Raw genomic sequence first — 13,324 nt, forward strand, 5'->3', positions numbered from 1 at the left:
TTTGTGTTGCAGACGTTTCGTCCCCTGTCTAGGTGACATCCTCAGTGCTTGGGAGCCTCCTGTGAAGCGCTTCTGTGATCTTTCCTCCAGCACTTCACAGGAGGCTCTCAAGCACTGAGGATGTCACCTAGACAGGGGACGAAACGTCTGCAACACAAATTCCCAGCTCAGCGAACAGAACCACAACAACGAGCACCCGAGCTACAAATCTTCTCCCAAACTTTGAACCCTTTTTACATTTTTTTCTCCTCCTCCACTATTAACCATCTCTTTATCTTCTGCACTGGGCGTCCACACTATCTTGCTTTTCCTTTGCCTCTGTCAAAAGTATAAAAGGGAACCTATTTTCCAATATCTTTCAACCTGAAGCACTGTCAAACCAGAATCAAAATGTTAACTCTGTTTTTTTGCTCCATAAATGCTCCAAGGACACAGCTCCTCCAATCTTCAGCCACTGAAGGTGGCATCAGCAATCCACCAGTCTCCCCCCATTATCCTGTCTGACCTTGGGTTAACTCAGAATCCACTTCCTCCCTCAGGATTTCACTGTGGAGAGCAGAGGCTCCTCTGACTTGCATGTAACTGTTGAGGTCACTTTGAGCTGAGGAACATACAGCCAAGTTTAACACATCCATCAAGGTTCAACAATAACAAGAAGAACTCTATGAACATTTAAAATTATATTCTTTATCTTTCAACTGTTATAGACAATAAAATGTTATACCTATGACTATGCATGTTTAATGTCACGTGTTATCACTTTTCTTATGATTAGTAAATAATGAAATTCTTCTTTCTCTTACTCATAAATACCTTGGCTCCTTAATTTTGACTGGAACTGTGTCCAACTGAAATATGCTGTAGCTACATGCTAAATAATTAAAAATCATTGTGTAGACAACTGAGGGGGTTAAAAAGATGGAAACTGATTCAGCCCTCCTCTCTGTTCATACCAAACAGAAGTTCTTGGCTTTATTTATACGAGAACAGAACACAAAGACAAAGAAACAATATTAAATTTATATAAAACATTGGAAGGACTGACTGCTGTGAGCACTTATAGTCTCTGTACTAGAAATTCATTCCATACCATAAACATGGAAGCACTAGGCAACATTAGTGAAGAAAGGTTACAAGCATCTTACCAGCACTGAGGATATACAACTCTCTGGAATAACTGAGCAGGTTGGGAGTACTTCCTTTGGGAAAGTGAATTCCAAGAAGTGATTTGATAAAGGCTTTTAGTGCTCTGAAGAAGTTCAATAGGTTGATGTTCAGAAAATGTTTACTTGTGGATGAGTTTATCCTTCCCACCCCATGGGGAGAGAAATACAAAGCCACAAAGAAATCGAGTAAGAAGTTAGGAATTTATTTGTGCAAAAACTTCCAAAAATTTGTAACTCACTGCTATGTCCAGTGACTGAAGCAGAGAGCACTGATTCACTTTAACGGAAAGGTTCATACTGAAATGGCCTTAAGCATCAAAAGGGACTATACACATGGAAGTTGTGTAAACTTTCTGTAAGGAATGCTAGGTGTTGTAAAGTATTGGCTTATTCTGGAACACATAGTACTGGCAGACTTATGGCTGTAGATGGAAATACTTGAACAAACTGAAAATACTTTAAAATAATTGAGCTATACAGACACCTTCAAGCAGATATTGCAAGATATTTTGGATAAAGTTTTTGCAGTTGTGTACACACCTAAATTCCTCTGAATCTGAAGAAAAAAGAACTTAACAAGTACAGGATGATGTTACCTCTGAATCTGCTGGAAGATCTTTCATTAAGATCTCATGATTTTATGTGTCTCGAATAGAGCTAGCCCCATGGTTTAAGCACAGAAGCCATGATTTAAGGCATGTCCATGTTGGTTTCAGTGGAAGTAGGCGCCATATATATTTGTAGTTGCCACCTTCTTTACCTGACAGTAGAAGTGCTGAAGCATAATGCTACCCTGTCTCTGTGTTCAGCTGGGATCTGCCATCAGCCTCTAGTTCTTCAGTTTGTCCATCTTAAAGGGAGGCTGCTGCTGAATACTGTTATTGAAATTCTAAACAAGGAAAATAGAACATCAGAGCAAAGACAGGACTTCACAGGCACTGAAGAGATGGACAAGATGGGAAAGGCCAGGAGGTTCATAAACACTGTAATGAAAGTTAGTGAATGCATCTCCTCACTACACTCACTACATCTCCTCACTACACTCACTACATCTCCTCACTACACTCACTACATCTCCTCACTACACTCACTACATCTCCTCACTACACTCACTACATCTCCTCACTACACTCACTACATCTCCTCACTACATCTCCTCACTACACTCACTACATCTCCTCACTACATCTCCTCACTACACTCACTACATCTCCTCACTACATCTCCTCACTACACTCACTACATCTCCTCACTACACTCACTACATCTCCTCACTACACTCACTACATCTCCTCACTACACTCACTACATCTCCTCACTACATCTCCTCACTACACTCACTACATCTCCTCACTACACTCACTACATCTCCTCACTACACTCACTACATCTCCTCACTACACTCACTACATCTCCTCACTACACTCACTACATCTCCTCACTACATCTCCTCACTACATCTCCTCACTACACTCACTACATCTCCTCACTACACTCACTACATCTCCTCACTACACTCACTACATCTCCTCACTACACTCACTACATCTCCTCACTACACTCACTACATCTCCTCACTACATCTCCTCACTACATCTCCTCACTACACTCACTACATCTCCTCACTACACTCACTACATCTCCTCACTACACTCACTACATCTCCTCACTACACTCACTACATCTCCTCACTACACTCACTACATCTCCTCACTACATCTCCTCACTACACTCACTACATCTCCTCACTACACTCACTACATCTCCTCACTACACTCACTACATCTCCTCACTACACTCACTACATCTCCTCACTACATCTCCTCACTACATCTCCTCACTACACTCACTACATCTCCTCACTACATCTCCTCACTACACTCACTACATCTCCTCACTACACTCACTACATCTCCTCACTACATCTCCTCACTACATCTCCTCACTACACTCACTACATCTCCTCACTACATCTCCTCACTACACTCACTACATCTCCTCACTACACTCACTACATCTCCTCACTACACTCACTACATCTCCTCACTACATCTCCTCACTACACTCACTACATCTCCTCACTACACTCACTACATCTCCTCACTACACTCACTACATCTCCTCACTACACTCACTACATCTCCTCACTACATCTCCTCACTACATCTCCTCACTACACTCACTACATCTCCTCACTACATCTCCTCACTACACTCACTACATCTCCTCACTACACTCACTACATCTCCTCACTACATCTCCTCACTACACTCACTACATCTCCTCACTACACTCACTACATCTCCTCACTACACTCACTACATCTCCTCACTACATCTCCTCACTACACTCACTACATCTCCTCACTACACTCACTACATCTCCTCACTACACTCACTACATCTCCTCACTACACTCACTACATCTCCTCACTACATCTCCTCACTACACTCACTACATCTCCTCACTACACTCACTACATCTCCTCACTACACTCACTACATCTCCTCACTACACTCACTACATCTCCTCACTACACTCACTACATCTCCTCACTACATCTCCTCACTACACTCACTACATCTCCTCACTACATCTCCTCACTACACTCACTACATCTCCTCACTACATCTCCTCACTACACTCACTACATCTCCTCACTACACTCACTACATCTCCTCACTACACTCACTACATCTCCTCACTACACTCACTACATCTCCTCACTACATCTCCTCACTACACTCACTACATCTCCTCACTACATCTCCTCACTACACTCACTACATCTCCTCACTACACTCACTACATCTCCTCACTACACTCACTACATCTCCTCACTACACTCACTACATCTCCTCACTACACTCACTACATCTCCTCACTACATCTCCTCACTACACTCACTACATCTCCTCACTACATCTCCTCACTACACTCACTACATCTCCTCACTACACTCACTACATCTCCTCACTACACTCACTACATCTCCTCACTACACTCACTACATCTCCTCACTACACTCACTACATCTCCTCACTACACTCACTACATCTCCTCACTACATCTCCTCACTACACTCACTACATCTCCTCACTACATCTCCTCACTACACTCACTACATCTCCTCACTACACTCACTACATCTCCTCACTACACTCACTACATCTCCTCACTACACTCACTACATCTCCTCACTACACTCACTACATCTCCTCACTACACTCACTACATCTCCTCACTACATCTCCTCACTACATCTCCTCACTACATCTCCTCACTACATCTCCTCACTACATCTCCTCACTACACTCACTACATCTCCTCACTACATCTCCTCACTACACTCACTACATCTCCTCACTACACTCACTACATCTCCTCACTACATCTCCTCACTACATCTCCTCACTACATCTCCTCACTACATCTCCTCACTACATCTCCTCACTACATCTCCTCACTACATCTCCTCACTACATCTCCTCACTACATCTCCTCACTACACTCACTTGGTGAACCACTACTTGCTGGTTCTACATTTAAGAGCTTAAAAAAAAAATCATACAGCCCTTGGCACTGTTCCCCTGTCTCTTAAATCACAAACACTCTATCCTACAATTGATCCAACTTAGTCTTGAATCAATGTGCATCTACAGCACTCTGGGTGAGAGAATTCCAAATATTCACAATTCAGTAAAGGAATAGTCAATCCCTTGCTAGGAAAGTGTGGCCCTAGTTCTGGACTACGGTGCCAGGGTGAGTGTCCTCCCTTACAGATATGATACGTTTCAATGAAATCAACTCTCATTCTTTTAAAATTGGAGAAATAATGGTCTAATCCACTCAATCTCTGCTTAGAGAACAATCCCCTCATCCCAGGAATCAGTCTAGTGAATCTTCATTGCACTTCCTTTGAAAACCAACAGTTCCTTTCTTTGGTGAAGGGACCAAAATGACATGTGCTGTTCCAGATAAGCTTTCAACAACGTTCTTTATCATTGTATTGAAAATTCTGTAGTCTTAAACGCCTTTGTAATGGAAGCTAACATAACACTTGTATTCCTGACTGCTTTCTGTACTTGCTTATTGCTGTACTGTGATCCACATACAAGGACACCCAGATACCTGAGAATTCCAACACACCCTTTCACCCTATAAAATTATGTTGCTTTTCTGTTTTTAGTACAGAACTTAAATATTATTGAAAGAGAGATATTGCTAAATGTTTCTCTCTTGCACTCACATGTAGTTGCACATGTGGAACATACTGGTGGCAAATACATGTCCCAGGAAGTTCATCGGCTTCAGCAAGCCTATAGATTTTATAATCACATCCCCAAAGATTTGTGAGTTTATGTTCCTCCTTTAGTTTGGACCTGTTTATTGGTTAATATAATGCAAGCAGAATAGTTCTGATTGTACACTGGCAAGTGAGCATGTCACAAACCTGCTGCCTTAAAAATGATCATATGTGTTCCCAATCATATTACCTTTAACCAAATCAATCCCAACTCCATAATGCTTGTCAAGGGGCTGTTACTATCATTTTAAAATTTTAATTTGCAAACATTTTTAACATTTATGATTTTGTTTCACATTCATTCTCAAAATGATGATGATCCTTCAAGAATCCAGTGGCAAGTTCATTAAGAAATATAAGTGCTCCTTTCAGAAGTTAGCTGAAGAAGCTCCCTCATCCATAAGCTGCTCATGATCTATTCTATCCTCCTTTACTGAAGGATGTATTCAATGTCCAGTCTCCATATTGTCATATGCTATGATTTATGCAGAATTGAGATTAAAAACATAAAACAAAAGCTGCCCCATTAGTTTCAAACATATTGTTTGCAAACAGTTTTGTTTCTCAATTTCTTTGATTCCTGCACAAGCAAAAATATTAACAAATGTACAGATACCCTTTCAGATTCAAAACTGGGTTTTATGAAAATGGGTATCTCTTTACTTGCTCGGAAACAGAATGAAATTTAATAATCTTTGATGCTAGTACCTTGGAACAAACATAAGAATGATCAGCTTATTTCTGAGCTGTTTGCCTCCCTGTTCTTTAGTTGTGCATGTCCAAGCAAAGGAATTCTATAAAATCTGATTATTTTAACTCACGGGCAAAATAGGAATATGTGCTGGAAAACACCATTCTTCAATTAGCAAATATACATTTATTTGCTTAAATTTTATTTATTAAAATTGATTGAATTGTTTGATTTCAATTTTAATTCTGAAAGTATAATCCCAATTTTAGGTAAAATAACCAATATATGAATTTCCAACAGGCATTCAAAAGAATTCACATGATCATTATTCATAAATACAGAACTATCAACATGAAAGGAATGTTAGAAGTGACATTTATGATCTATAAATATTATGTTGTATATTTTGTAAATTTATGAAAAAGTGTTAATTTTATGAAACACATTAACATGTTATGGTTTAATCAGAGATGAATAATTGCTATTCCAAATAAATAACAAGTGGCATGTTGATAGATAAATATGATTTTGCCTAAAAGTGAGGTACTCTTCAATTGAATATGATTTGGAGATGCCGGTGTTGGACTGGGGTGTACAAAGTTAAAAATCACACAGCACCAGGTTATAGTCCAACAGGTTTATTTGGAAGCACACGAGCTTTCGGAGCAACGCTCCTTCATCAGGTGATTGTGCAGGGCTCGATCGTAACACAGAATTCTGTGTTACGATCGAGCCCTGCACAATCACCTGATGAAGGAGCGTTGCTCCGAAAGCTCGTGTGCTTCCAATTAAACCTGTTGGACTATAACCTGGTGTTGTGTGATTTTTAACTTCAATTGAATAGATCATAACGTAATTCCATAACTTTTTTTAATAAAAATGAGAGTATAAAATTGTTTCAAAATAGTATTATTTAGCAGTGATTGATTGACATAGATAAATCCTGGCATAGAAACAGTTCAATATTGTTCTTTACTGATTAATGCAGATATTCCTGCACATTTTTTTACAATGATAAATGTGTGACTCTTGCATTAATTCATTTAGGGGTTGGTATCTAACCTTAAAAAAAAGTTGGTTGTTTTGAATATAATGGTACGTGTAGAATTGAGTAATTTGAATGTAACATTATTTAATTTTCACTTCCTAACAAGGTATCTTACAAATACTCTGCCCCTGGGCTTGGCAGTTCAATCTACATGAATTTACTTATCCAGAATGGGAGCTCTCTGTTACCTGCTAACTCTGATCCTCACCAAGCTTCATTCATACTGGGTGCTCCTATAAGTTGTTTTCAAAATCATTAATGCTACCTTCTAACAATCCATAGATTTAGTCTAACATGCTCTGTGACCACTTACAGCATCACATCTCTGTTTGCTTCTTTCACCTTTTTAAAACTGGTTCATGCCTCATTAGCCACAACATCTCTTTAGCTGGTCTCCATCCACTCTACTCTCAAAACCACAACTGAAACCTTTTAAAGAATTGCCATATTGGATCTGTTTCTAAATCCATTCCATCCTCTTTCCTTTTCCCCAAGTGTCCATTTTCATTCCTGTATTTTACGATAGCTTTCTGAAGTGAAAGTGCAACATAAGTTACATTATTTTAAGATGCATTTTTCATCAAGTTAAATACATCTAACTAATTATATCTTATGATTGAAATGATTGCTGCACTGCCTCAGAGACTTTCCAATCACTCTTAAAAAAGCATATGGAAGAATACAGCTAATGCCAGTTCTGAGTCAGTGTGTCAGCAGCAGCCTACAGTATAGAACAATCTTCTAGTTGAAGCATGTGGGAACATGAGGCAGAGGGGCAGGAATAGGGCATTTGGCCTACTCCACCATTCAAGACATTTATGGTTGATCTGGTTTTAGTCTCAATTGCACTTTCCGCACTGTAGTGATTGGAACCAGATTGATCTTGTTGACTATGAGGTTCTTAATTGGGATTGTTAACCTGGACTAATCAGGAAGGCCTTTACTGACATATATAACCAGGAGATCGCCTTGTGGGTCTGCTCCTGGGCCTGGCCAAGCTGGCCATCAACAGGTCCAGGCAGCTGGCCGTGGAGGGGGTCGTTAGGGCCGACTGCCTGCCCCTCTTCCGCGGTTATGTTAGAGCCCGGGTGTCCTTGGAGAAGGAGCACGCGGTGTCGACCAACACCCTGGAGTTGTTCAGGGAGAGGTGGGCACCGCAGGGAGTGGAGTGCATCATTTCTCCCTCCAATTCTATTTTGATTTAGTCCCTACCCTCCCCTTCACTGTTTTGATCACACAGCACTGTCCCTTGATGTGAAGGGCAGTGTTTGTCACTGGCCACCCGGGTGTTTTCCTATCTTCCTGGTGGTGGAAATTGAATAAAGATTCGTGCACTTTGTGTCTTTCACTGTGTCTCACACCTGCACACACACACCATGGGTGCTGGGGATAAAATAAGCACTACTGCACTTAGGTGGTAGTGTGGGGGTTAAATAAAAAAAAAAGAAAAAAAAAGAAAAAAAAAATATAACCAGGAGATCGCCTTGTGGGTCTGCTCCTGGGCCTGGCCAAACTGGCCATCAACAGGTCCAGGCAGCAGGCCATGGAGGGGGTCGTTAGGGCCGACTGCCTGCCCCTCTTCCGCGGTTATGTTAGAGCCCGGGTGTCCTTGGAGAAGGAGCACGCGGTGTCCACCAACACCCTGGAGTTGTTCAGGGAGAGGTGGGCGCCGCAGGGAGTGGAGTGCATCATTTCTCCCTCCAACTCTATTTTGATTTAGTCCCTACCCTCCCCTTCACTGTTTTTGATCACACAGCACTGTCCCTTGCTGTGAAGGGCAGTGTTTGTCACTGGCCACCCGGGTGTTTTCCTATCTTCCTGGTGGTGGAAATTGAATAAAAGATTGGTGCACTTTGTGTCTTTCACTGTGTCTCACACCTGCACACACACACCATGGGTGCTGGGGAAAAAATAAGCACTACCGCACTAAAAAAAAAAAAAACATATGACCAGGAGATCGCCTTGTGGGTCTGCTCCTGGGCCTGGCCAAACTGGCCATCAACAGGTCCAGGCAGCAGGCCATGGAGGGGGTCGTTAGGGCCGACTGCCTGCCCCTCTTCCGCGGTTACGTTAGAGCCCGGGTGTCCTTGGAGAAGGAGCACGCGGTGTCCACCAACACCCTGGAGTTGTTCAGGGAGAGGTGGGCGCCGCAGGGAGTGGAGTGCATCATTTCTCCCTCCAACTCTATTTTGATTTAGTCCCTACCCTCCCCCTCACTGTTTGATCACACAGCACTGTCCTTTGATGTGAGGGGCAGTGCTTGTCACTGGCCACCCGGGTGTTTTCCTATCTTCCTGGTGGTGGAAATTGAATAAAGATTGGTGCACTTTGTGTCTTTCACTGTGTCTCACACCTACATCCACACACCATGGGTGCTGGGGATAAAATAAGCACTACTGCACTTAGGTGGTAGTGTGGGGGTTTAAAGAAAAAAAGAGAAAAAGGAAAAAAAAAAGAAACCACTTTGGCAAAAAAAAAATATATAACCAGGAGATCGCCTTGTGGGTCTGCTCCTGGGCCTGGCCAAACTGGCCATCAACAGGTCCAGGCAGCAGGCCATGGAGGGGGTCGTTAGGGCGGACTGCCTGCCCCTCTTCCGCGGTTACGTTAGGGCCCGGGTGTCCTTGGAGAAGGAGCACGCGGTGTCGACCAACACCCTGGAGTTGTTCAGGGAGAGGTGGGCTCCGCAGGGAGTGGAGTGCATTATTTCTCCCTCCAACTCTATTTTGATTTAGTCCCTACCCTCCCCCTCACTGTTTTTGATCACACAGCACTGCCCTTTGATGTGAAGGGCACTGCTTGTCACAGGCCACACGGGGGTTTCCTTTCTTCCTGGTGGTGGAAATTGAATAAAGATTTGTAAAAAAATAAAAATAAAAAAAAGGAGATTTTTTTTCTTGAAAGAAACAAGGTGCACGAATCTTTATTCAAATTTCCACCACCAGGAAGCAAGGAAAAAATATATAACCAGGAGATTAGAATCTTCTCAGTTGAGGCTGGATTCTGACCTAGCTAGCCAGCCAGCCACAGCCAGTGTACTCCTCTTTAATTATTAAAGGGTCACTTGGTGGTGGCACCCAGCCTCTGTGCAGGTTTTATTTCCCACCCACTTTTCCCCACACGTCAATAACCCTGGACTCCCTTAACCGTCAAAAATTTATCTAACTCAACCTGGAATAAAAATAAAGACCAAGCCTTGATTTCCTCCTGACAAGCACAGTTCCTCAAAATTCTCTGCGGGATATAGAAACAAGATGGATATTTGATATCTTGGGACTGGTGCTCAATTTGGAGGGTTGGGTGTTAAATTGGAAGCAGGAAGGGAATAAAGTAGTCCACTGAGGTCAGCAAAGTCAGAGGACTAGGTTTCCCATCTCTTGGAGCAGGAAAAGCAATCACAACCTTTTCTCCCTGTCTTCTGGCTAAGGCCAGCCAATCTGAGAAGCTGGGTCGTTGGTGTTTGGGTAAATACGCAATGAGAATGAGGTCGTGGTGAGGGAGTGTAATGGCACTGGACAAGATTAGGCAGGGTTGGGGAATAGTTGGGGAATAGTTGAGGAATTTTGGATGCAGCAAATATTGGGACGTTGGGGTCAGGGGAATTAAATTTAAATTCATTGTTAAATATGTGGCACGTAAGCGAGTTGTTGTCTGCCCCTTATCCTAACTTCATTAAACAGGGTAGGTGTGTTGGGACCATTTTAACATTTTATTCAACTCAAAGCTGTCTATTTTTTCTGGATTAAAAGGTCTGTCTGGTCTCTGTTACCTTTCAACTAGAATTACAGATTAAATATTTGCAACAGGCAGCAGTCTTGGGTTGAATATTGTTTGAGCCCAGAGCTGATATTGGCTCAGTTTAGAACCAGGAATAGCAGGGTTCCATAGAAATCAGATATGATCACTAATTTCTCCTATAAGAATTCATTTCAAAAAATTTCCTTAAATAGGCAATAATTTCAACTGAGAACACATCTTTCGCCAAGTGTGCTATCAAACCAACCCTGTGACTCAACCAAAGAACAAGCACTTATTGTTTGTAGTTGCTGTGGTTGTATTGACCATGATCACAGTGATCAAGATAATTATACACCAGGCAGTTCAGAGAACTTAAAACTCTTATGTGTAATTGACAATGGGGTCATTGTCAATCTCAGAATCTACACCAACAGATAAACAGTGAAACAGAGCATTGGTCAACTTTTCAGGATCAAATTAGAAAATAATTCATTCGGAAAAAGGATGCTGGTTGGCTACATTGTGTCAAATTCTATTTTCACTTACTTGTATTAAGGAGTATTAAGGTTTTCATGCACAAAAATTCCTCTTGGGTCACTTGAAGATGAATGAATTCTTGTGAGATTTGTCGCATTGCTATACACAGATCATACATTGCAGACTTTTGCATTCGTTGCCTGAAAAAGATAATCATCAAAGTATATGACAAGCATAAAAAGTACACAATGTTCCCAACTCCAGTCATTTTCAAGTGTGAATTATCTAACAGAAAAGTAAATCCTATCCTTTAATCACTACATTCTTGGATACTTAGTGCTCCAGTTGCGATGGTGTCAAGACCTCTAATGCTGATAGCATAGGGGTTATATCTTGATTCCAGGGACTGCAAATGATCAAGACAGTGGCTCAACACTGCAGTCGTGAGGGCAACTATGGAGGGGCAATATATACTGGCTTCGCCATCAATGGCCACATTGTAGGAATAAATCAAAATAAAAAGAAATACTTCATTCCATCTGAAAACATATCTGTGGCTAAATGTTTTGAATGGATCTTTGTTTGGCCCAACATTAAATTTATAATTTCCACATAGAGACACAAAAGAATGAGAACCAAGACTTCAGGACTTTTGATGTACATAGGGATGTTACTAGGAGAACGTGAGGATTACAGATACTGGAGATCAGAGTCCAGAGTGTGGTGCTGGAAAAGCACAGCAGGTCAGGCAGCATCCGAGGAGTAGGAAAATCGACGTTTCGGGCATAAGCCCTTCATCAGGATTCATCTCGATAGGGATGTTACTGGAATGTAACCAATACATAGAGAATTCATACAGAATACTTGTAAACATTCTACTTTTCACTTATCCAAAACTAATGCACGTATTGAATACTGAAGGATTATCTCAAGTTAAATGGAAACAGCTGCAGTCTGGTGACTATTCTGCAGAAGATGTTCTTTATATATCCACTTCTCAGAAACAAATTGAACTTGCATTGCAATAATGTTATGGTGCTGCAACACATTGTGCATCTTGCAATGGAGATGCCCTAATGTCAACTAACAGGTTATCCAGTGACATCAGCTTAAAGGCTTAAACCTATGTTTTACAGAGTAAAGAACATGCTGGAGAAAGATACTATCAGCTCCCCTATAGGTGACAGCTTTGGAGATCTTGTTGCAGGAATGTAAAGCTTTATCAAGCAGGTGTCATTCCCCAGTGAACAACATGATCGGAAGAAAGTGGCTGAAAGAGTGAATGCCATCTCATCTGTACAAGCCTCTGGATTAAGTAAAAATGAAAACTCTGAGCATTGATTAAATGTCATGATTCAGAGATGCCGGTGTTGGACTGGGGTGTACAAAGTTAAAAATCACACAACACCAGGTTATAGTCCAACAGGTTTAAGTGGAAGCACTAGCTTTCGGAGCGACGCTGCTTCATCAGGTGATTGTCAGTCACCTGATGAAGGAGCGTCGCTCCGAAAGCTAGTGCTTCCACTTAAACCTGTTGGACTATAACCTGGTGTTGTGTGATTTTTAACTTTGATTAAATGTGATCAACTTCAAAAGTATACTATTTTGGATACTATTGTAGGGGACAGCCTCCCAGGGAACATAGCAGCAGCAGCAGCAGCCAGGTCTGTGGCACCACAAACTGTCTGTGCTGTGATGCAGGGTATTGCAAAGATCAAGTAAGCAATTGTGATAGGGGATTGTCTGGTCAGGGTTCAGGCAGGCCGTTTCTGTGGCTACAAACAAGATTCCAGGATGGTGTGTTGCTCCCTGGTTTCAGGGTCAAGGATATCTCACAGCAGTTGCTACAAATTCTCAAGGGGAAGTGTGAGCAGCCACAGGTCATTGTACACACTGGT

The 13,324-nt window shown here is 41.8% G+C and overlaps 1 protein-coding gene across 1 annotated transcript in view; it reads right to left on the minus strand.

Annotated features, from left to right (window-relative positions):
* The window catches only part of LOC122553907 (progesterone receptor-like), a 352,930-nt gene that overhangs the window by 19,765 nt on the left and 319,841 nt on the right, over positions 1-13,324 (minus strand). Inside the window, exon 6 of the mRNA XM_043698410.2 lies at positions 11,496-11,626. Within this exon, the coding sequence (XP_043554345.2) occupies positions 11,496-11,626 (131 nt within the window). The remainder of the gene's footprint in view (positions 1-11,495; positions 11,627-13,324) is intronic.

Source organism: Chiloscyllium plagiosum, unplaced genomic scaffold (assembly GCF_037043375.1).
Source record: "Chiloscyllium plagiosum isolate Xiang-an unplaced genomic scaffold, Cpla_swu_hap1 HiC_scaffold_6, whole genome shotgun sequence".
Taxonomy (NCBI): Eukaryota; Metazoa; Chordata; class Chondrichthyes; order Orectolobiformes; family Hemiscylliidae; genus Chiloscyllium; species Chiloscyllium plagiosum.